This window comes from Calonectris borealis, chromosome 1 (assembly GCF_964195595.1).
Source record: "Calonectris borealis chromosome 1, bCalBor7.hap1.2, whole genome shotgun sequence".
NCBI lineage: Eukaryota > Metazoa > Chordata > Aves > Procellariiformes > Procellariidae > Calonectris > Calonectris borealis.
The window spans coordinates 132,796,493-132,817,633 of NC_134312.1; the positions used below are offsets into that span (position 1 = coordinate 132,796,493).

Here is a 21,141-nt window from a genome sequence, read left to right on the forward strand (position 1 = left end):
ACATGCAGAACAAACTGTATCTTATGATGCTAAACAAGACTGAAAATGTTTTCTGTGTTAACGATTAACAAATCTTTGTATTTTCCAATACATAAAATGCCTTAACGCTTTATTATTTCTAAGTTATACAAGTCCAAGACAGCGGCGTCCTACAAAACCAACATCAACAAGAAATGAATCTGTCAAAGAGCAAACAATTTCTGCCTACCAAACAGGATACGCGGAGAGTAATATAATGGAGTGGTTTTAATTAGCTGGGCATATAAAGCTGTTACAAGACAGATTTCTTTCATTAAAAAAAGCAGCCAGTCAGTTAGAAATGCTTCAGTGCACTTGAAGTAGAGATGACACAAGGCATTTGACCTTCTCCCTCCCCCTGTAATGAGGAGGAGCCGGAGGACTTGCGATGCAGCGGGTGACGGGCAGCCTCTTTACCTGCCGCTGAAAGACCGGTAACTCCCCAGTAATGTGAACAATACAGAGGGTCCAGCAGCACGTGGGAGAAAAATCAGCAGTATAAAGAACCACCTCCTGTAATTTTGTTCAGACACCTGGGATAAGAGTTTCTTACAAAATGAAACGTAGGATTTTTAAGGCCTTCCAGTATTGAGTACATAAGTTTTGTGTGTTAGCCAAGAATGGTGCCTCTAGCAGTGCGATACCCACAGCAATATGCTGTTACTTTGCACAACGGCTACTTAGTTTCAGCACCAGATACTACAGGTTTTGGCTACTGGGTAACCATTTTCTTCATGACTTGTTTGGTTTTGTTTTTCTTTTCTTTCATTAATCTTAGTGAAATATTTGCTCATTAGCAAAGGTAATTTCTCTTTCCCAGGATTACACCTCATACCACATGGCTCCTGAGTCAAGCACTTATTTTATACATGCAATTTCAAAAATGTTAAAAAATGAAAAAAGAATTTGACGTAAAACAAAAGTGACTGAGAATATGTGTGTATGCATAGTACGCCTTTTTTCTCCTCTCCACTTAAATTACTCTGCTTTCAACATCATACATTTGTACCCCAACATACTGTTCCCACTTCCTCCCTTGCTACAGGTGCACCTGAAGAAGGGCTACACCAGCTCCTCCTTCTCCCACGGGGGCCAGGGGACGCATCAGAAACATCGATGAAAATCCCGCTGCACAGATTATTAGCAGAAGAGTTACTCTGCCCAGGCCCACAGAGAGACTCATGCACTTAAAGACAGAAATTAGATGCCCGAATTTAAGACCACAGTCATCAAAAGCCGCTCTTAATCTTTCAGGGCGTGATTGCAGACAGTTTTCTCTGATCAAATTAGGATGGAGCCAGACCCATCCTTGTCTCCAAATCCTGTTCTTGCCAATGCCACCCTGGGCACACCCGCCACACACACACGCGCGTGCGCGCACACAGAGACACGCACACACACACAGAAACACGCACCCACGCACACAGACACCCACACCCACCCACACACATGCGCACACACACACAGACACGCACACACACACCAGCCAGGATGCTCGAGGTACTTAAGAGCCCAGGATGCTCCTAGCACTTGTTCCCAGGAGTATTAAAAGATTCTGGATAAAATGGAGAACAAAATATAGACAGCCCTGAAAGCAAAGCTGGGAATCCAAGACTCCCCCTTGCAGCTAAATGGGGACTCACTGGACAGCAGTTTCTTATTTTTAATGTGGTTTTGGGAACAGAGATTACAAGATATTGTATGAATGTCGGATTGTTCCCCTTCAGTTCAAAACAAGTCATTGTTTTGGGATGGGAAACTGTGGTTTCTCAAAAGACAAACATCCCTTCTTGCTTGTTTCATTAAAGTGGCAAAAGAAAATTTAATTCAAATTAAGAAAACTCATATTCAAACGGATCCACTGGAGGAAAACAATTGATATTTATGTGCTGCTGCCACTTTGCACTCATTACAGGGGCTAATGTTTTGCAAGACACATCTTTTAAACCTTACTAAGCTTATTATTTACTATCTCCTGACAAGCATGACTTCATTTCAAGAGCTGGCACACATCCCATTGTGAGAATCTAATCTTTAATAACATATCCTAATTAAATATGCACGTTTAATGCTAAAAACAAAAGCTAAAATTCAAAACAAAACAAAAACCATTCATTTGACTAAACACAGCAATTGGATTAGAGCGCACAGTATGCCACAGCAAAAAGTCATTAAGGGAAGGGAGACAAAATGGTAAAAAAAAAAACAGGCAGACAACTCTTTATAGCTGCCCTCATCCGACCCCGCTGAACTCCTAGCTAGTTTACTTCCCATCTGTCATATGATAATAACTTCAAGGGAGCACATTTAAGAACTCATCAAAATTCGTTCAAGTCAATTGTTCTTATGGTGCTTGATTACACGAAAGAAGGGTGCATTCTTCTAGAGGAGCTACACGGATTTATTTTTCTCAACACTGATGGCTGATTTTTACCATTAAACCATTTACAATTTATCATTTTGTGCTGTTCCACAGTGACAGAAAAATCCTAAAATAGTGAGCAGCAAACAAAAACAAATGACCTTTTGAGATTTAAAGACCTAATCATGCCACTAAAAAGCTATTTCTATCTATTTACTCATTTTTAAATTACTATAACCTGGAAGCCATTTTCTTTCTTGGGAGTACAGTCATAACATTTGACATTACTGAGATGCTTTGAATTCAAAAACTTTGAGCTTGCAACTTTGTGAACTGCCATAACGCCTTCAAAGACTCTATCAAAAGAAAGGTAAATTAGATAAATTTGTAATTTTAGAAACAATTTTACCATCAATTGAAACTAAATCCCGACACACATCAATCTTTTCCTTCAGAGGTCTCATTTTAATTCTTTCTTGAGTGAATTTTGATTTAATAAGATTTATCAAAACAGTATTCTGCAGAAAACTCCTTCCAATATTTGAGAGCACTAAACGAGAGGCTTAAGATTTACAGTTTTAATTCTTAGGATAAATACAAGTCAATTACCTTGCAAGAGGTAGACCACATTACCAAAGATATAAAAAGTGAGGAAATCTAATGAAACGACATGACAACATTACAATTCCTAGATGTTATTTAATTTTACCTGTTAGTTGAATTAATTTCATACATATGCAGTTTGAAGAGTTATGAGCACGTTCATTTTTCCTTTGGATCTAAAATGCCACCATTCTCACCACAGCCTGCAATATATTATCAACTGAAAAACAAATGTTGTCTAAAGTAAGGGTCTTTTAATTTTTTTTTTTTTTTTATAAGGGACTGGGCAGCAAAGTTTTTATTCTGCTTTACCTTCTTTTCAACTAGAAGACAAATTTTTGGTTAATTTTTAGTTTTCTGAAGGAACGTGTCACACATCAAGGTTCTATTTTCAGTTATTCTATTACACAGACAGCACTCATTCCCCTAAACAGGGGTTTGCGCAGATTTGCAGAGGTGAAAAACATTCAGGACACAGTATCCTGCAAACTCAAACCCCTGTTCCGCAATCCCTGGCAGTCGGATGCCCAGGCAGCCACCTACAGCATGTCATCATACCCTACTTCAGAAAGCATCATCTCGGGAAGACAGATAAAACCCTATGATCTGGTAACACCAGCAGAGGCAGTCACTAATTGTCCAGTCTGTCCAGGTTTACTCATTCACCTCTCATCAGCGTTAGTTACCTTCAGTTCATAATTGAATAGTTCAGTGTGAGCTGAAGGACAATGGTTAGGATGAAAGAGAGAAACCAGCTGATGTCCAAATAGGTAACAGAAAAGGGTTTTATTGACCAAGACAGAACACGCAAGGAATCAGTGAGCTCCTTGTAAACTAACTTTGTAAACTTTTAGTAACTGAAATTACCTTTAGCCTTCCACAACAAATTTTATCTTTTATTCATCTAGCAAATACTACATAGTACATGGGGTATATTTTCATAGAAAAGTGATTTTTTGTCTTGCACCAAGTGTTTTGTTTTTCCCAAGACCTTGGCTTGGTAAGCTGGTAAGACCATTTTCAGATACTGACATTTCCATCAGGGAGGCGGCTAGCACTCCTTCATTAGCTTTGCCACGACACTTCAGCTGTCCTATTCAAGCCAAGGTAGTTACCAGGAACACCAAATCCTTTATTTAAAAGGAGAAAAAAAGCCAAAACCACACAAGAAAACATGCTAATCTTAGGAATACAGAAGTTTCATGACCGCATATGCACCATTTTACTTTCTGTAGTTGCTAAGAGTAGCTTCATCGTAACTCACGCAGGCATTCAAATGCTATGCCAGTAATGTAATTTGCTAAAGCAGATGTTTAAAACAATCCTTTGAAGGCTACGAAATATCCAGTCCTTTTAAAAAATGAGTTTATGTGCTCTCAGGGATTCCTGACATATACCTAACTTTCGTATTTTTCCAATGATTAACTGTCCTCCTTCCTTCAAACATTCGGATTGACACTTACACGGAAATTTCTTACGTGCAATGATTACGCTCCCAGGCTGAACCTCTCTCTCTCAAATCCACACTCAGAGCATGACAAATTATTCACACTACACTGTGCTCTTGGACTCAGTTAGCAGGGCTCCAGAAATAGGCTTTTGACCACAGACTGCATTAAACAGCTAAGATCCATATGGTTTAAAACATACAATGAAATAATGGCTAAAGTAATGAAAACTACATCTGATTTTGAACTCCAGTACCCAACAGTGAAATTACTGATCACGGGTATTTTCAAGAGGACTTGTGGGGCACAACATTCAAGACTATAATAAAACTTAAAGAGAGATTTAAGAAACAATAAGCCTCCACACTCTAGGTTAAACTAGTGTATAGTTAGTTTTATCTGAAAATATTTGAAGACCACAATATTTGAAAAGGGCAATAAACACCTCTCTGAAAAGCAGTAATGACCACTTCATCAGCGTGTGCTTACAGAAAGTTTTGGAAACAAGTAGAAGCAGACTACAAAAATAAAAAACGCACTAACAGAGTTGTCTATTTTTTTCATATCGGCTCTAAAAAAACAGAGTCTACCAAAAAGAACCATGCCTGACCTCTGAAGAGAAATGGAGACAAAGCGCATGTGCATGACAATAAAGCAACAATAAACAAGCCAGTCAGAAGTCAACCAGTGGTGGACACTCAAGAAGGTATTTTTGGGGTATTTCACTCTGTACTTCAGTCACACTTTAATCAGACTAAGACAATAAGAAAATTGTTTAAAAGGTGTACACAAAGCAGAACAAGTGTAGATTCACACCAGTTGACTGTACACAACGTAAGTTATTTTTTCAGAGACCAACTTCTATGTTGCATTCAGCAGGTCACTCCACCATTACTTTTTGAAAATCTGAAACAAAACAAGGACAAGAACGGCACTGCACCTTGTAAATCTGAAGAAATCTAGTCAAAATATCAAATGTGTGAAAGCAACCAAGAAAACTACAAAACAATTAAAGAAAGGAAGGAAGACACGTCAGTCACGGACACCAATGAGGGGAGTCCAGTTACAAAGATTTTAATTATTAACATGGAATTTAATCGGGGTGTGAGAGTTAACTTTCCCACTATTATGAAGAATGCCAGCGAGCCTTCAGCAACCACATCTGGCCAAGATTTCAGGTGCATATCTCACTAAAAACCCTAAGGTCTCTTGTCCTTCTCATGAACAGTTTCAGTGTTGACTCAGAGGGAAGAATGCCACCTAGTGAATTACACAGACAACACTGGCATGTCCCCCCTATATTTACCTGGCCTCATTATGCAGAGGAAGGTTTTCTTCACCTTCTTACTGACATGAAGATTATGAGGAGAGAAGGGGAAGAGAAAAGCAAGAGAGGCCAGGGAAGAAGAATCTATTTTAAAATAGGTCATTTATAGCTGTAGCTATTGGCAACTGGTAGATGTGGCCAAACTAAAAATAAATTCCACACTTTAACAAAACCAGTAATATTACAAACTTCTACAGGGCCAACAATCATCTTCTGTGGCAGGCAAGAGCCCTTTAGAGGTGACCTAGCCAGCTGCTCAGCAGTATCCATGGGTATGTTCATCCTTCCAAATACAAGAGGGCCAAGGAGAAGGTCCCAGCATTACTCCGGCTTGTGCACACCCTTAGCTCCCGCCCCAGCACTCCTCCAGCCCATTTTGGCCATCTTGCACAGGAAGATTTCATTCCACGGGTGGTATTAGACCAAGCGGTGCAGGCATAGCCCCATCAGCGATATCTGAAGTTATGTGAAAATAGCTTACATGCTTGCACAGCTCAGCTGGAGATCCACTGACCACCCACAGCGGACACCAGTAAAATCCTAGCAGAGAAGTCTCCATAGCATTCACAACCTAAAATTCAGCATTACCAAATAAAGACCCTGCTCCACTTAATGGATGCTTGATGCTGATGCGAGTCTTAAACCATTTATTAAAAAAAAAAAAGCTACTTGAACCTTTAATTTAAAGGCTCAATTAATTCTCATCAACTTTTTGCCCTCTTCTTCACACAACAGAAAAGGTGTAATACAAAAGTGCAGCACTTTGCATCCCACTATATTAAAATAATACACTTCAGCTGAGTATAGTTTAATTACAGCTTACTCTGGTACATTCATATATTAATTAACAGTTTACTTGGAAATTCCCACCATATGGTACTGTAGCAGATGTAAATCATGTAAGGCCAAACACTTTGAAATTACTGTTCTGGGCACTTCATCTGAGGTACGAAGTGCCCTAAATTTCTACTTGAAGGATAAACTAGAAATGCTGAGCACCCTACATGATCACACTCACAGCTATTTTCTCAAAGATAATATTATTTGGCAGATAAGCAGAACACGAAGGCCTAGATTTTCAAGCTTCCAGTGCTTTCAAACGACTTGATACAGACAGTGCTGAATTCCCTTTGCATAAGAGAAATGCCTGCGCTGGAAACCTCAAGGAAAAATTTGTTTCATCTACCAGACACCTGCTAAACCCCATGTATGGTGAGGGCGAAACATACGTATGAGTGGATGCTCAGGTAGCATTCCAGATCTTGGGTAGGACTTGTGTCTTCCAACCCTTCACCCTTCAATTGCAGGAAAGGAGCATTATCAGGATCAGCAGATGCTTGCTCTTGGACAGTCCGCTATTCTAAATTGAAGAGCAAATGTCTTGCTAGGTCCAACTGTCCCACAACAAGAAATTAAACTGCCTTGATAGTGCTGCAAGTAGTTTCATATGGCAGTTGCTTTCCTCTGCATTTTGACTATAATATGGGCCTAATATTGGGATCCCAAAATTTTCCTTCTTGAAAAACACAACTCATCTCCATCTCCCTACTTCACCTTTTTAGAAAAAGCAGATGCATTTGGAAAGCTAGAAGAGATGAATGAAGAAAACATGGCATTTCAGAATTTCATGACACAGCCCTTCCAGATTCGGAATTTTTTTAGTAAGATATTTGGAAATCCTTATCCTACAGCATTTGTCTTGATAACTATTCAGCTTCTAAACTGAAGGTTTAAAGGTTTCATTAAGTAAATTATTGAAGCAATAGGTGTGATAGTGGCACAGAGTCCTGGTTTCGGCTGGAACAGAGTTAATTTTCCTCCTAGTAGCTGGCATAGTGCTGTGTTCTGGATTTAGTATGAGAATAATGTTGATAACACACTGATGTTTTAGTTGTTGCTAAGTAGTGCTTATACTAAGTCAAGGAGTTTTCAGCTTCCCATGCTCTGCCAGGTGCACAAGAAGCTGGGAGGGACCCAGGACAGCTGCCCAAACTGACCAAAGGGGTATTCCATACCATATGACATCATGCTCAGTATATAAACTGGGGGCAGTTGGCCGGGGGGGGCAGCGATCACTGCTTGGGGATGGGCTGGGCATCAGTCGGCGGGTGGTGAACAATTGCATTGTGCATCACTTGTTTTGTATATTCTTTTATCATCATCATCATCATCATTAATATTATTATTATTTTCTCTTCCTTTGCTGTCCTATTAAACTGTGTTTATCTCAACCTATGGGTTTTACGTTTTTTTTTCCGATTCTCTCCCCCATCCCACTGGGGGCAGGGGGGAGGGTGAGCGAACGGCTGTGTGGTGTTTGGTCGCCAACTGGGGTTAAACCACAACAGTCCTTTCTGGCACCCAACATGGGCCACGAGATATGTTTCCAGCCATCCGGTGGTTGCTTCCACCATTGTAAGCACATGGCGCTTGCCTTGGCAGGTTTGTGGGAGTCTGATATAATCAATCTGCCAGACCTCCCCATATTTGTATTTCAGCCATCGTCCTCCATACCAAAGAGGCTTTACTCGCTTGGCTTGCTCGATTGCAGCGCATGTTTCACATCCATGGATAACCTGTGCAATAGCGTCCATGGTCAAGTCCACCCCTCGATCACGAGTCCATCTATATGTTGCATCTCTTCCTTGATGGCCTGAGGTGTCATGGGCCCACCGAGCTATAAGTAATTCACCCTTATGTTGCTCAGGGCCCCATTTGAAATGGTTCTTCTTCCGGGTCACTTGAGAGAGAGGGCTTACAATCAGACTGTAATTTGGAATATGCATTCTCCAAAAACCCAAAACGCCTAAGAAGGCTTGTGTTTCCTTTTTGCTAGTTGGTGGGGACATAGCTGTTATTTTGTTGATGACATCCATTGGGATCTGACGACGTCCATCTTGCTATTTTCTGGGGTTTTTTGTTTTATTTGAATCTAGAAATCTAAAGCTCAGTTATCCTGCTAAAGGTAAGGGCTTGCTACAGGTGATCACTGATATAGTTATCCTATGATTAATGAGGAAATGGTAACTTCCTGAAAAAAAAAAAAACAAAACAAACAGCAGCTACATAGCAAGGAAGCCTGAGGAACAAGCTTGCTCTTTCTCCTGGTTGCATACCTTTGAATGCAAGCCTATACATGAAGAATTTTCTCAGGAAGCAGCTTTTCCCTATTCCTCTGGAAATCAGTAACAAATATTACTACTTCACTCTGAGAAATACAGTACCATCAAATACAACAGTAACTTTACTGAGATTAAGTTGTTATCTACACTTCTGAGGATCGGACAGAAAGGCTAGACCGTTTGCCAATTTGGGTTTTACAAGGTAAAACTGCCTGTTTTATTATTGTCGGAGCGCTAAAAGACAACTACTTGCAAAGATTCTAAAAATACATCTGTGTGTGTATTTCAAAACTCTCATCTGAAAAGTGATCTGGTTTATATCACTGCCTTGCAAAATTCTTGACACCTATTAACCAGAAAAGGCATTTGTAAATCACTTGGTTTAATACTGCAGTGTGCAAATAAATCTGAGTAAGATCAGAATATAGAGCTTCGCTGAACTGTTGCAAAAAACCACTTGAGAAAACATATTGTGAGGCCATATTTAAACTAACAGATGTTTCAGAAACAGAACAATATGTTCAAACAAAATAAAGGTGTAAACGGGCATTGTTAAAAGAGCTTCACAACTAGCACATTAATTTCGGTAGCGAGTGAGATCACCTCATCCGGGAAAGCTCCCTCCCGAAAAGATCATTAATTTAGAAATGAATTCTCATGTTATGCCTAAAATTTGGCTGCATGAATTATTTGCAGAGTGCCTGCTTATGTAACATTGCCTTTGCTATGGCAACACCAGGGCTGTTAGGCTTTGACACATCCCAGTTGCAATTGCAGTTTCATTTTTTGCTGATAAACACTGGCAGGAGAGGTTTTCTAATCACAAACCAAGGTGCTCTAAAACACATCACCGTGACTGATGTGGTGGCCGTTGATACTGCTAAAACTCCTCATGTCAGAAGGGCAAGCAAAAAGTGAGAGATCCACAGGAAAAATAAACAAGCTACAGAGAGAGAGATCTTCCAGTGCTGCTTTCACTGCAGGTTTAAAGCTGGAGTCCTTAACACTGAAGTTTGGAATAGCACACTTGGACTCTTGACTATCAGTCTTTGCACAAAATCCCCTCTCCAAAAAGACCCCCAACTTGTCTTACTGAAACTCTTATTACTTTCTTACAAATGGAGTAATTATCTACAAATTAAAAAGTTTGGGAGTTCATCGAAATTAACCTCCCATTGTGGCACTATTTCATATTTTTCTACAGCTTTTCATACTAGGCATTACAGTAAAAGTTGTAACTCCATTTAATAGCATCACCTCAAAGCTAATGGAGTACTATATGTATCCTCTGATACTGCAAAATTTCAGTTTGCTTTTCTCGGGAGAAAAAAAAAAAGTTTTAATGCTAACAAATTGTAAAACACCTGATCTGTTCCACACATGACACTTAGCAATGACTATTCAAGTTGATGACTATTCTGCAGCTCATCAGTCATCTACACAACCTTCACGAGCAACTAAAGTTTCAGAATCCAAGTGTTTTTCATCCTCTTAAATATCCAGCTTTTGCTTCCCCGAGACATCTCAGCTTTTTCCATATTGTTTCTAATACTCGCATTTGTTAAGGGTGCTACCAAAAGCAATATGAATGGAAGTCGCATAAGAAAGCACCTTTAATTCAATAAACCATTGGAAACCGAAAAGACGGACAAAATTGAAAGCCCGAAATGAGGCACATACACGTGTGCAAGCACACCTCCTCTCTACCGTTCGGCAGATGCTCACAGGCCTCTGTGGCACTGTAGCCCAGCCTACACTCCAGAAAAAGCTCGATCCTAAACTCCGTCCATAACACAGTCTTCTTCAGAGAAAGCCAAGGCAAAAAATGAGGTAGCTCCTGAATACGGGAGTCATCCTTACTGTTTTTAAGACCTAAATTTAGATCCAGTGCTGCGAGACGGTTTGTGCCTTCACTGATGAGCTCCCCTTTTGCTACCTAATGGTTCAGGAACTGCAGCAGGACCTGGGTGTTGCCACAGAAGTCCTAGGGCTCTGCAGATGCAGGAACAGGAGTAAAAGGATCCCCATGGCAACATTTTTTTAAACCATTATTAAGTATTAGAGTCCTTCATTTCAGAGCATTCCCACAAACTCTTGCATTTTCTTGACGAATAACACGTAATTCCCGCTACACCAAGTGGAGCACAGTTGTCGGCAGCCCATGACGACTCCGTGCAAACACACATGCTACTGAAAATGGACATGAACTTCTGTACGTGAAGAGCAGACAGAAACTCAGTTCTTAAATCCATGTAATATTCAATCATCCAAATGGGGAACTTTTGCACTCTGCTTTTGCTTTACTAGCAAATTAATGTTTCTCCTTCTCTCCCCCAGTCCTTCTAAATATTTACATCCTTCTAAATGCTGGTAGAGTAGACTTTATAGAGGTAAAAAGCCCCCGTTCCTTAGCATTAGAAGCCTTTAGAGCAACTCCATGCCTCAGATGCCAGCTTCTTGAGTATCACTACCATTACAACAGTTTAAGCTGTATGAGCTTAGTATAAGCTCTATGAGCAGTCATTCAGCAAACAAAAAATAAATATTTAAGCTTTATTAGATAAAGTAATACCGATTTTTCCAAGTGGATTGCCTTTTTGAACAGATTCCGCCATTGAGAGACCGGTACTGAATTAAAACTAGAATATTGTTAAAAGCAGCAAGTCCTTATCAAACTACAGCCATTATAAATAATCTCAGACAAAAGAAGTTAAATTACAAGACTCAGTTAAAAACATCCTGATGTTTGGAAAGTAATTGTGTGCCTTTGAGTTTTCTCAGCACCTCAGAAATCTAAAACACATCTGACACTTTCCCTTCCTGAGTCAGTGAAAGCCACGACGTCCGATGGTGCTCGCCTATGCAACGTGTCAACGCCTTACAACGCAGCAGTGGAATCCACACATGTGCTCCAAAAGGGAGGCAGAGGAGGTGACTGACAGTTCCAGCTCACTGATGCATGTAGGGCCTTTAAAATTAGTATTAAATATATGAAAAGCAAAATAATACACAGTTTGAATCAATTTAAGTATTCATTTTATCCTCCACATACAATATGCTATCCTGTGGGAGAGATGAGCTAATCCATCTGCTCTTTTTCCAGCTCTATGACAGTTAATTTTCTGTCAGTGGGTTCCTTTTAAACCATACAAAAACTCGTATGCTGACACGGGCTCCGCTCGTTTTGTCCTTTTCATTTGCAAAGTTTTAACTGGTACTTTGGTCCACAACTTCTGAACGTACACATTTTCACAGGTCAAAATTTAGGTAGTCGCTTATTTGCATAACCAGTTCCAGGTACAAGTCTCTATCTCAGCAGTGTTAGAGTCCATAGGCCATCAAAGGATCCATAGACCAACCGTGTATATCAAGAACTTAAAAAACGAGAGGACATCGGAGAGACTGTATTCATTCCATGAATACCCGCGGTCTTGAGCCTGCTCCCGATCCAGCCACCCAGCCCAGAGCTCGGCACTTTTATGTAACACTTTTGAGTGGGAATACTTTCCTTGTCTTCATTTCTCACATCTTTAATATTAGGCCCGATGCTTTATCACTGCCCTGAACGAAATGCCACTGAGGTAACGGCTCTTCTGCCTAAACAAAGAATTCCAGACAGGGCCTTTTATTGCAAACGTTCAGGTCATACCAGCATGACCATCACAAAAACACTGAGAGCAATAAAATCTAAAGTGTTTCATTTCCCCTTACTTTCAGATAACTGTAAACAATGTTAAACAGTAGGATTTTCCTTTTTCAGGAAAGATTTTGCTTTGAACATTGAAACGCTCTTTACAGAGCTGTTCTGAGCAGGCATATTACATAGCAGGGTACTTACTTAAAGGAAGAGGTTAAAACCCAGTTCAGCATTTATAATTCTGTAAAATAACCCCAGTAAGTCAGCAAAACATTCTCGCATCATGAAGTTTAATGTAATTTATGCAAACCAGACTTGACTGCCGCTAATGCAAAGACCACTAATGCACTCACCCCAAAGTTCTCATGACAAAGACACATTCATGTTTTACTCATTGAACTGTCTGGGGTACCTCTTCAAACAAAGAGACTTTCAGAAACGTAATTTGTTGGAGACAACGTGTTTAAAGCAGTAGAAGAACATATTTTCACCCGGATTTCAATAACAACGTTCGCAATGCTACGAATGATACGTGAGGAAAATGAAGTTGTTGCAGCCAAGACCACCTGCCCTTATCCACTACCATCCTTCCTCCAAACTCTGCAAGGTGCGATCCATCAGCAAGGAGCCGACCTGCCCACGGCTGCCGGTCTTACTCATTTCCAGGCTCAACTTCTGAAACTATAGCGGCTATCTAGGTGGTTTTCCTCAAACAGTGCTAGTCAAAGGCAGGTGCTTTATCTCTTTGCACCTCACTCTAAATGAAGGTTCATCTGCAATTCAGAATACAAAATGAAGAAATGAAAGCTTGAAGCAACATATATGTGTTTGCTCATTAAAAATGAAAGTACTCCAGAGAAACAATCGAGCATTCACACCAAAATAAACAGGTTAAACACTAAAAAGCAAGCTTCATAATCCAAAAAGTAGGCACAGTTGCAATAACTGCTTTTTTATGAAGTTCACATAATTAATTCTAAAAACAGATCTACTGGTCTGTGTGTTAGTCACAGGTTTCTAACCACAAACCTTTATCCAGCCTCACAATTTTTAATGTTACCATTTAGTCAGCCTGTTGTTTTTAAATAACTGATTTTATATTGCTGCAATACCAAAGCAGAGTATGCAATGTATTTCTCCTGTCATTTTGAGAAGTACTTGATGTATTATATTTTTGAAGTGTTTTAAAAATGCAGTATCTGCAAATTCATTATTTTTTCTGCATTCCCAAAATATGGGGGAGGTATCTCAGACATGGATTTGAAAAAACTCTTACACAATCTTTTTTTTTTTTTTCCAAAAGTAAAAATGTTGGAAGCTAAATAGCTGTAATAAAACATTTTGAAGTTGAAAGGGGTTTACTTTTAATACCGATCATCTGTAGCTCCTTCAAGTTTTTTATTAATATTTACTAATTTCTTAGGAAATTATTCTTATTCTTATTCTTTTTTTATTATTATTATTCTATGGATTGAGAATGCTTCAGAAACAGCAAAACTATGTATGTTACTGAATATAATTATAACTCGACAGCTATAAATGCCAGGATTGAATAACTGAAAACATATGCTATATGCCTGAAATTTTAAGGATGATGAAACTGTCACATTAGTAGCACACAGCATGTTATAAAGAACTCCCACAATGTAGCAGTTGTTCAAAAGTTGTACCCATCCGGTCATTCTATCTTTATAAAAAGATATATAATACTATATGGTGATTTATTCAAAACACAGCTGCAGCCTAAGTTAAAGGTAATAACAAAAAAAAAAACACAAACCAAAAACCAACAGAAAAAGACCTTTTTAAATTACAGTGTTAACGCCATGTCGGCGCACACAGAATAACAGAAAAGCATTTCCAGAAAGTCCAAATTTTATTCTCATTAGACTTTATTTTGGGAGGAGGACAGGTGAGGCAGCGGGAGAAGCGGAGCAGCAGCACAAACACACGCCAGCCCAGTGGACTCTTCCAGGCTAATGTAAATCACGGATCTTTAGATGCCGCCCCTGGGGACGAGGATCGCGACCCCCCCCCCGGGGGTGGGTGCCCACGGCCCGGCCGGAGGAGCGGGCTGGGCACCCTCCGCCCGGCGAGGCGGCTTCACGGCAGCGGGGGCGTGGGGGAAGGGGGGAGGGGCGGCAGCCCCGGCGCTCCCGAGGGCGCGGACCGACCCACCGACCCGCCGCCTGCGGAGCCCCCCCGGCACCCCCCCAGCCGCCGTGCCCCTCCGAGGGGCGAGCGCCCACGTTAGGTTAAACTTTTATTTCGCGAGTCATTTCGCACCGCGTCTGCCGGGCGCAGCCGGCCGCGCTCCTCGCATCCCCTCGCTGCTAGGGGGGACGGTCCCATCGTCACGCCGCGGCCGCCGCTCGGGAGCATCCCGGGCTCCCCCGGGCACAGCCCTCCCCCCCCAGCTTTATGGGCCGCCGAGGGTCGCCAGCCGCCCCGCCGCTGCGCCGGGGGGGAGGGGGGAGCGCAGCCCCACGCCCCGGGGCAGCCCAGGGCTCCCGGCCCCCGCGCTGCTCCCTCGCCCCGGCGGCGCGGCCCCGACGGCCCCCCTCCTCCCTTCCCACCCCCCAGCCGAAACGTGGAGAGCAGCCGACGGTGCCGGGAGGCGGGACCCCGGCGCGGGGGAAGCCGCGGAGCTCTCCGCACCTGCGGGGCTGGGGGGTGAGGGGAGGGGGGCACCGCGCAGCCCCGGCGCCGCTCCTCACCTTTCATCCAGTCGACGACTTGGCTCGGCGACCACTTGCTGACGGGCTCCATGATGAGGGCCATGGGGGGCTCGGGGGCGCGGGGCTCGGGCGGCCGCCGCTCTCCGGGCGAGGGGCGAGGCTGTGCGAGGTGGCAGGACCGCGCTGCCCGGAGCCCGAGCGGCGGCGGCGGGAGGAAAGAGCCGCTAAATCCCCGCTTGCCTCCGCTCCGCTCCGCTCGCTCGCTCGCTCGCCGCCTCTGTGCCTCTCTGGGGATTTCAGTTCATGTTGCCGGCTCGGCGGGGAGGAGGAGGAGGAGGAGGAGGTGGAGGAGGAGGAGGAGGAAGGGGGAGGAGGCGGCGGCACGCTCCGACGCCTCCCGCCCCCGCGGACCCGCGGGCAGCGGCGGCGGTTCCTGGCCCCGCCGAGGGGTCGGTCCCCGGGCGGCGGCGGCGGAGCGGCGAGCGGGGGCCCGGCTTGGCGGGGCTGTGCCCGGCTGTGCCCGGCGGCTCCCGCGGCTCTCCGCGGCCGCGGCTCCCGCGCCGGTGTCTTTTTCTGCTGGCGGAAATGACGAGGCGGCTCCTGCCACCCGAAAATATCTCCAAGTGAAATGGGAAGCGACACCCGAGGGCCGCCCGGGGAGGGGGAGCGGGAGCGGGGGGGCCGGGATGACTCGCAAGGTGCCACCGGCGGCGGCGGCGGCGGCGGGGGGGGGGGGGGGCCGGGCCTGGGGCGGCGGCAGCGCCGAGCACCTGCTCCCGCCGGGCCGGGGGAGCGGGGGGTGCTGCGGGGAGCGCGGGCAGTGGCAGCGAGCCGGCGTTTGGGGTTTGGGATTTTTCCCTTGAAAAAAGCATCGCTGCGTGGGCGGGAAAGGTAATTTTTTTTTTTTTTTTTTTTTTTTTTGGTGAGAAAAGCCCGACTGCAAAACGGCCGTGAGGGGCGGTGTCGCCGAACGCCTGGAGGGAGCCGTGCTGGCGGGCAGCGCAGATGGAGTGGCGGCCTTTGGCCGGGGTGCCTGCCGGCGGCCCGGGGAGGGGGAGGAGAGGGGCTGCATCTCGTTATTTTGCCTGCCTCACCCCGAGGGTGCCGTAATGGGGCAAACTGGAGTGAGGTCAACCAGCAGAATCGGGGTAGGAATTAGGCAGCCTCAGCGGGGAGAGGGCACCGCACGGGGCTCCTCTGCCCGCGCTGTCCCCTGAGTTGCACCACCAAGGTATGGTGGCTGCAAGTGCAAAAATCCACCGTCCCTGCAGGGGACCATCATTGCTGGAGCTGTTCATCTTCTCCTCGCTGTGTCCCCGCAGGCTGGGGGGACATCATCCTGGGGGCTACCCCAAGGGGGCAATTCCCACAGACCTTGTGCCACAGTGTCTGCTTGTAGGAGTCCCACCCAAGCACAGAGCGATTCCTCCTAGGATGGCTGTGGGGTGCTTTTCAGGCACCCTTCCTAGGAGCCTCTGCTCTGAGGAGGGTGGCCACCCCCCTGGAGCTCCAGGCGGAGAATAAATACCACCAAGGGGTGTTTTCCTGCTAGTGAGTTGGCCAGTGCACAGCTTTGCCTGCATTTGCATTCGCTCTGCTTCTCCTGCCAAGGCTGAGGCGACGGCCATCGAGATGTTCCCTCTGACAGTGCTGGCTGCTGAATGCCAGCTGCTGACGCTGACATTTAATATCTGTATGTGAGAAAAAAGAGGATTCCTTCAGCCCTGAAGTGGCAACGGCAAAGGCATCCCTTTGCATGGCATGGGCAGCGACAGAAGCTCTCCCATTTTAGTACGTGGGATTGAAGTACCAGCGATGAGGGCCAGTAAGGCACGCATAGGTTTGGTAACACCTCTCCCTGGAGTCCCAGGAAGAGTCTCCCTAGCAGCACTAGTTAGACTTGACCCTCACTTTCCAGGTTGTACTTATCTGTGAGAAGAAACTTCTTTTTACTGAGAACTGGGCCTTTGACACTGTAGCTTTCCTTGAATTTGGCTCTAGACATGTGTCTCCTGTGTCACATTCCTGCCAGCACACTGACGAGGCAGTCTGCTTCTAAAGAGGCTGCGTTACCTAAAGCCACTGAAACAATAAACCTCACTTGCAAATTAAGGCTGACTTTTTCCTTATGAAAGGTTTGAAAGGTATGCAGGATCCTTACATACTGGGTTATTGTTGTTGAAAGAGCGTGTCATAATTTTAATTAGAAACCAGTAGTTTGAAAGGTTTAGAAGTAAATACCCAAGATCAGACTGAAACCTGGCATATAATTTATAACACCATTGTGTAATTCTCATTGTGCTGAAAAGTTCCTCATGGGTGAGGAGAGGGGAAGTAAGTTCTCAGTGCGTGTGTATGAAGTCCTATAGTTCATAATTACAGAACGCACTGGGATCCCTATAGCTTGCCGGGGTAATTTATAGCTAGAGCGAGTTTTTCAGTAAAGCATCTGTGACCCAGTACTGTCCCAGTGGTCAGCATCCATTACTTTTAAAGCCCTTTTATAGTGGTTCTAGCAAATTATGGAACGGTAAAAGGGGGAGCTTACTCCCCCACTTCAGTAAACAGATGATGTGTTGAGCATGGGATCTAATTACCTTTATTGTTCTTCTCATAGAGCATAGCCATCTCGTAAATACTGGGGTAAACCCCACTATTTTACTCAGGCAAATGTTCTTGTTTCAATCTCACTGAAAAGCGTTGGCTTGGCTATGGTGGGGAGGATTTGGCTCATTATGAGTGATGATAAAATTACCCAGCCATGGTATTTAACTTGGTCACCTATTACGGCAATGAATTCTATAGTCAGGACATGTGCTACATAAAAGTATTCTTTTTAATTTGCTCTAAATTTATTGCTGCCTGATTTTATTATTGTTCTCTCTTTCTAGGGTAAGAAGTCAAAAGGAGAACCAAATGACTTTTCATGCTGACCTTCTTAAACTAAAGTGTCCCAGCTAAAGTGCCTTAACCAAAAAGTCTTTTGCTGTTTTCATCTTTCAGTTTAGTGGCCCTCATCTTGCCGTCACACCTGCATGAGTCAGGCCTTTTATGTGAAGCGTATGGGACAGGCTTCTGCACAGATGCTGAACTGCAGGATTATGTTCTAACTCATCGTTTATAATTACTCTGGTCCATATAATGCATTAAAAATTACCATGTTTAAAAAAATATATCTAAATATACATGTCCTTGTTAGGTAAGTCTCAATTTACTAGGTAATAAATGTAAAAGTAAGTTCACAGTAAAATTCAATATTAAAGGAAAAATGAAAAGAACAGGAATGAGTTTACAACTGAAGTACAAGCCTGAATCCAGCAGTATAGGCTATATATCTGCTTAAGTATCCGTTCTCCGAACTTCCATGGACATGGATGGACAGCCCCAGCAGGTAAGTTTGGGCACACACACCTCCTGGATCAGCACCTCAGCCTGCAAGCTCACAGGAGAAGCTGTTGCCTTTCTGTCGTGGTATATTGTCAAAAACAAAACTCCCTAGAGTTCAGCTGGCCATCATAGCTACTACAGCAATACGAATTGTAAATAATACTAGTAAATAGTTCAAGTATGTCTAATAATTTGCTTTTTGTGCCTATTTAATCAATAGGACAGCTCCTGATGTAGAGCACTGCTCAGCCTGAATAATGGTGGCAGAATTAGATCCAAGCTCTAACACTGGTACCTTGAGTGGGCATTTGTTTTATGTATATGAAGCCAGACTCTACAGTGGGTACCAGTGATGGATACCAGCATAACCGTGGGTTCCCCAGACACTTAATGGATTTTCTGCTAGGGTCTCTAGAAAACATACAAGATGCTCAGCAATGACAAGTTGAAATCTTGCCCTGAAGATACGGAAAGGAATTTAGCTCTCAAAAGATGTTGTTTCTGGTGCTGGATATTAAAGCCAATTCTTCTAGAGGAAGGAAGATGAAAACAAGTGGAGGTAAAATAACAGTAACTAAAGCTGGGGTCTAATAAACCCAGTTGGATTAAAAAAACAAACAAACAAACAAAGCGAAAAAACTGATACTTTCTTCAAGTTAAGAAAGCTTGTTTGTATTTTGGTAAGAAATAAATTCCTGATTTTTACAAGGGAGGCTTTATTTGATAAGAATTGAACCCTTCCATCGGTATTAGCTCATGCTACAAATATCTGCTTTGGATGCTGTATCCACATTACTAGAGAGTATTTTATTCCACAGCTTGGGACAACATGTAAAGCAAGTTGCTACTCTCCTTGAGTAAAGACACTGGGTTTGTTCTTTGTCTGGTAGGGCTGCCATCAGTCCTCTGTTCCCCGGAGTCTCTTTGCCTTCAGAGTGGTGTCTGAGCCGATGCCTCGTCAATGCAAGGACTGCTGTCCCTGCCAGGGCAGGTCTCTTCCAAGGAGAAGTGGGAATGACGGGGAGGGGGAGGGAAATAACGAATAGCCTTGGTGCCAGGGGGCCGTGGGCAAGTAAAGGAGGAGGAGGAGTGTCCATGGCAGAGCAGAGGTGCAGTGAGGTGGTAAGCCTCTGAGGAGGGTAGGGGCAGGGCAGATCAGGAAAGTTTAGAGGAGCAAAGGGGCTTAGATGGAGTCGGAGACCCAAGCCAACTCAGAGGGACACACCATATTGACCAGTTGCCCCTGGCACTGGAGCAGCGGGGAAGTGTGAAGGCCCTGGGGTGGGAAGGAGGTCCATCCCAGCTGAGAGGAGCAGGTGGCTCTCCCGCCAGTGTCGCGGGGAGCTGCATGGCCCACAACCCCACCGGCGGCCGGCTGTCGATCGCTCCACGTCCATAGGCAGCCTCTACCCATACAACAAAGGGGCCAAAAAGACAATGACGCTCACTGGGGCCTACATTGAGATCTCGCTGTTTCCTCATTTCTCACCACTCATCTCCATCAACCTGCCTGAAAGCACACGTGTTTTAAAATAGTCTTTCAAGGGCAAATGTCTTGCCCTTAAAGTATATGCCTTACATCCCTAATGGTTTAATTTGACATAACTATGGGGGGGGGGTTGCAATTGATATTGTTTTTGTATAGTCAGAAATACAAATCATAATCCCCCAAAGATGTTTAATAATTTAAAGTATTCAGAACTCAATTAAGGCTATTAAGAGATTAGAAATTAGATTAAAGGTGGCTAAAGGGTAAAAATTCAAGGACTTCAAACACCTTTTGTAATACAAAGGCTCTTAGAAAATGAACAGACTGAGAATTTCCCCAGGAAATTCCTATCATTTTAATTAGGTTTCTTCATTTAAAATAAAAAAAGAAACTGCTCCATACACAATTTGAGTCCCACTGCCTTTCTTGAACAGTGGACTCAAGTAATTGCCTGCTGAGACTTCCCTGTTCCCCAGGTTTGTGGGGATGTGCAAAGGCTTAATAGATTTTTAAGATCAGGAGGGACCACCCAACCATCTGACGTGTCCTCCTGCATTGACGCCTACCAAAGAATTTCACCCAGCCTTTCCCACGGTGAGGGGAATTACTTTCTTCTGATCATATCTCTTCTCCACACCAAATTGTATCCATTTCTCATTTCCTTCCATATGAAGTCAAGTGGCTGGTTCATTTTGTCGCTGAAAAGAACAGGAATCCCTGGCAATGTGACGGGCTCTTTTCTTTCTGCAGCCCACGGTTGCTCCCAGCCAAGGCTCTCGGTGCAGCTTCACGGCGATGCGATGCTGCCATGGGGAAAGAGCAACGCTGCCAGGGGGAAGGTGCGAGCCAGCGGCAGAGGGGCGGTGGATGTGTCCCTGCAGATGCCGAGGGCTTTTCGGGAGCATTAGCCACCCAGTTGGAGGTGTGGGGGGAGCTGCCGTCTCAAAAGAACAGTTTTCTGTTCCTTCGTGAAAATAAATACACATAGGTGGTATTATGTTTTCTTTTTTTAGGCACGAGCTTGAGGAGGCTGTTTGTTTGTTCAGCTACCGTGCTAGGCTAAGGCTGCA

The 21,141-nt window shown here is 44.0% G+C and overlaps 1 protein-coding gene across 1 annotated transcript in view; it reads right to left on the bottom strand.

Moving 5' to 3' along the window:
- CNKSR2 (connector enhancer of kinase suppressor of Ras 2) overlaps positions 1 to 15,523 on the bottom strand; it is a 223,333-nt gene extending 207,810 nt beyond the window's left edge. The window contains exon 1 of the mRNA XM_075139373.1: positions 15,235 to 15,523. Coding sequence (XP_074995474.1) covers positions 15,235 to 15,298 — 64 coding nt within the window. The 5' untranslated portion in view covers positions 15,299 to 15,523. The remainder of the gene's footprint in view (positions 1 to 15,234) is intronic.
- Positions 15,524 to 21,141: the final 5,618 nt, after the last annotated feature.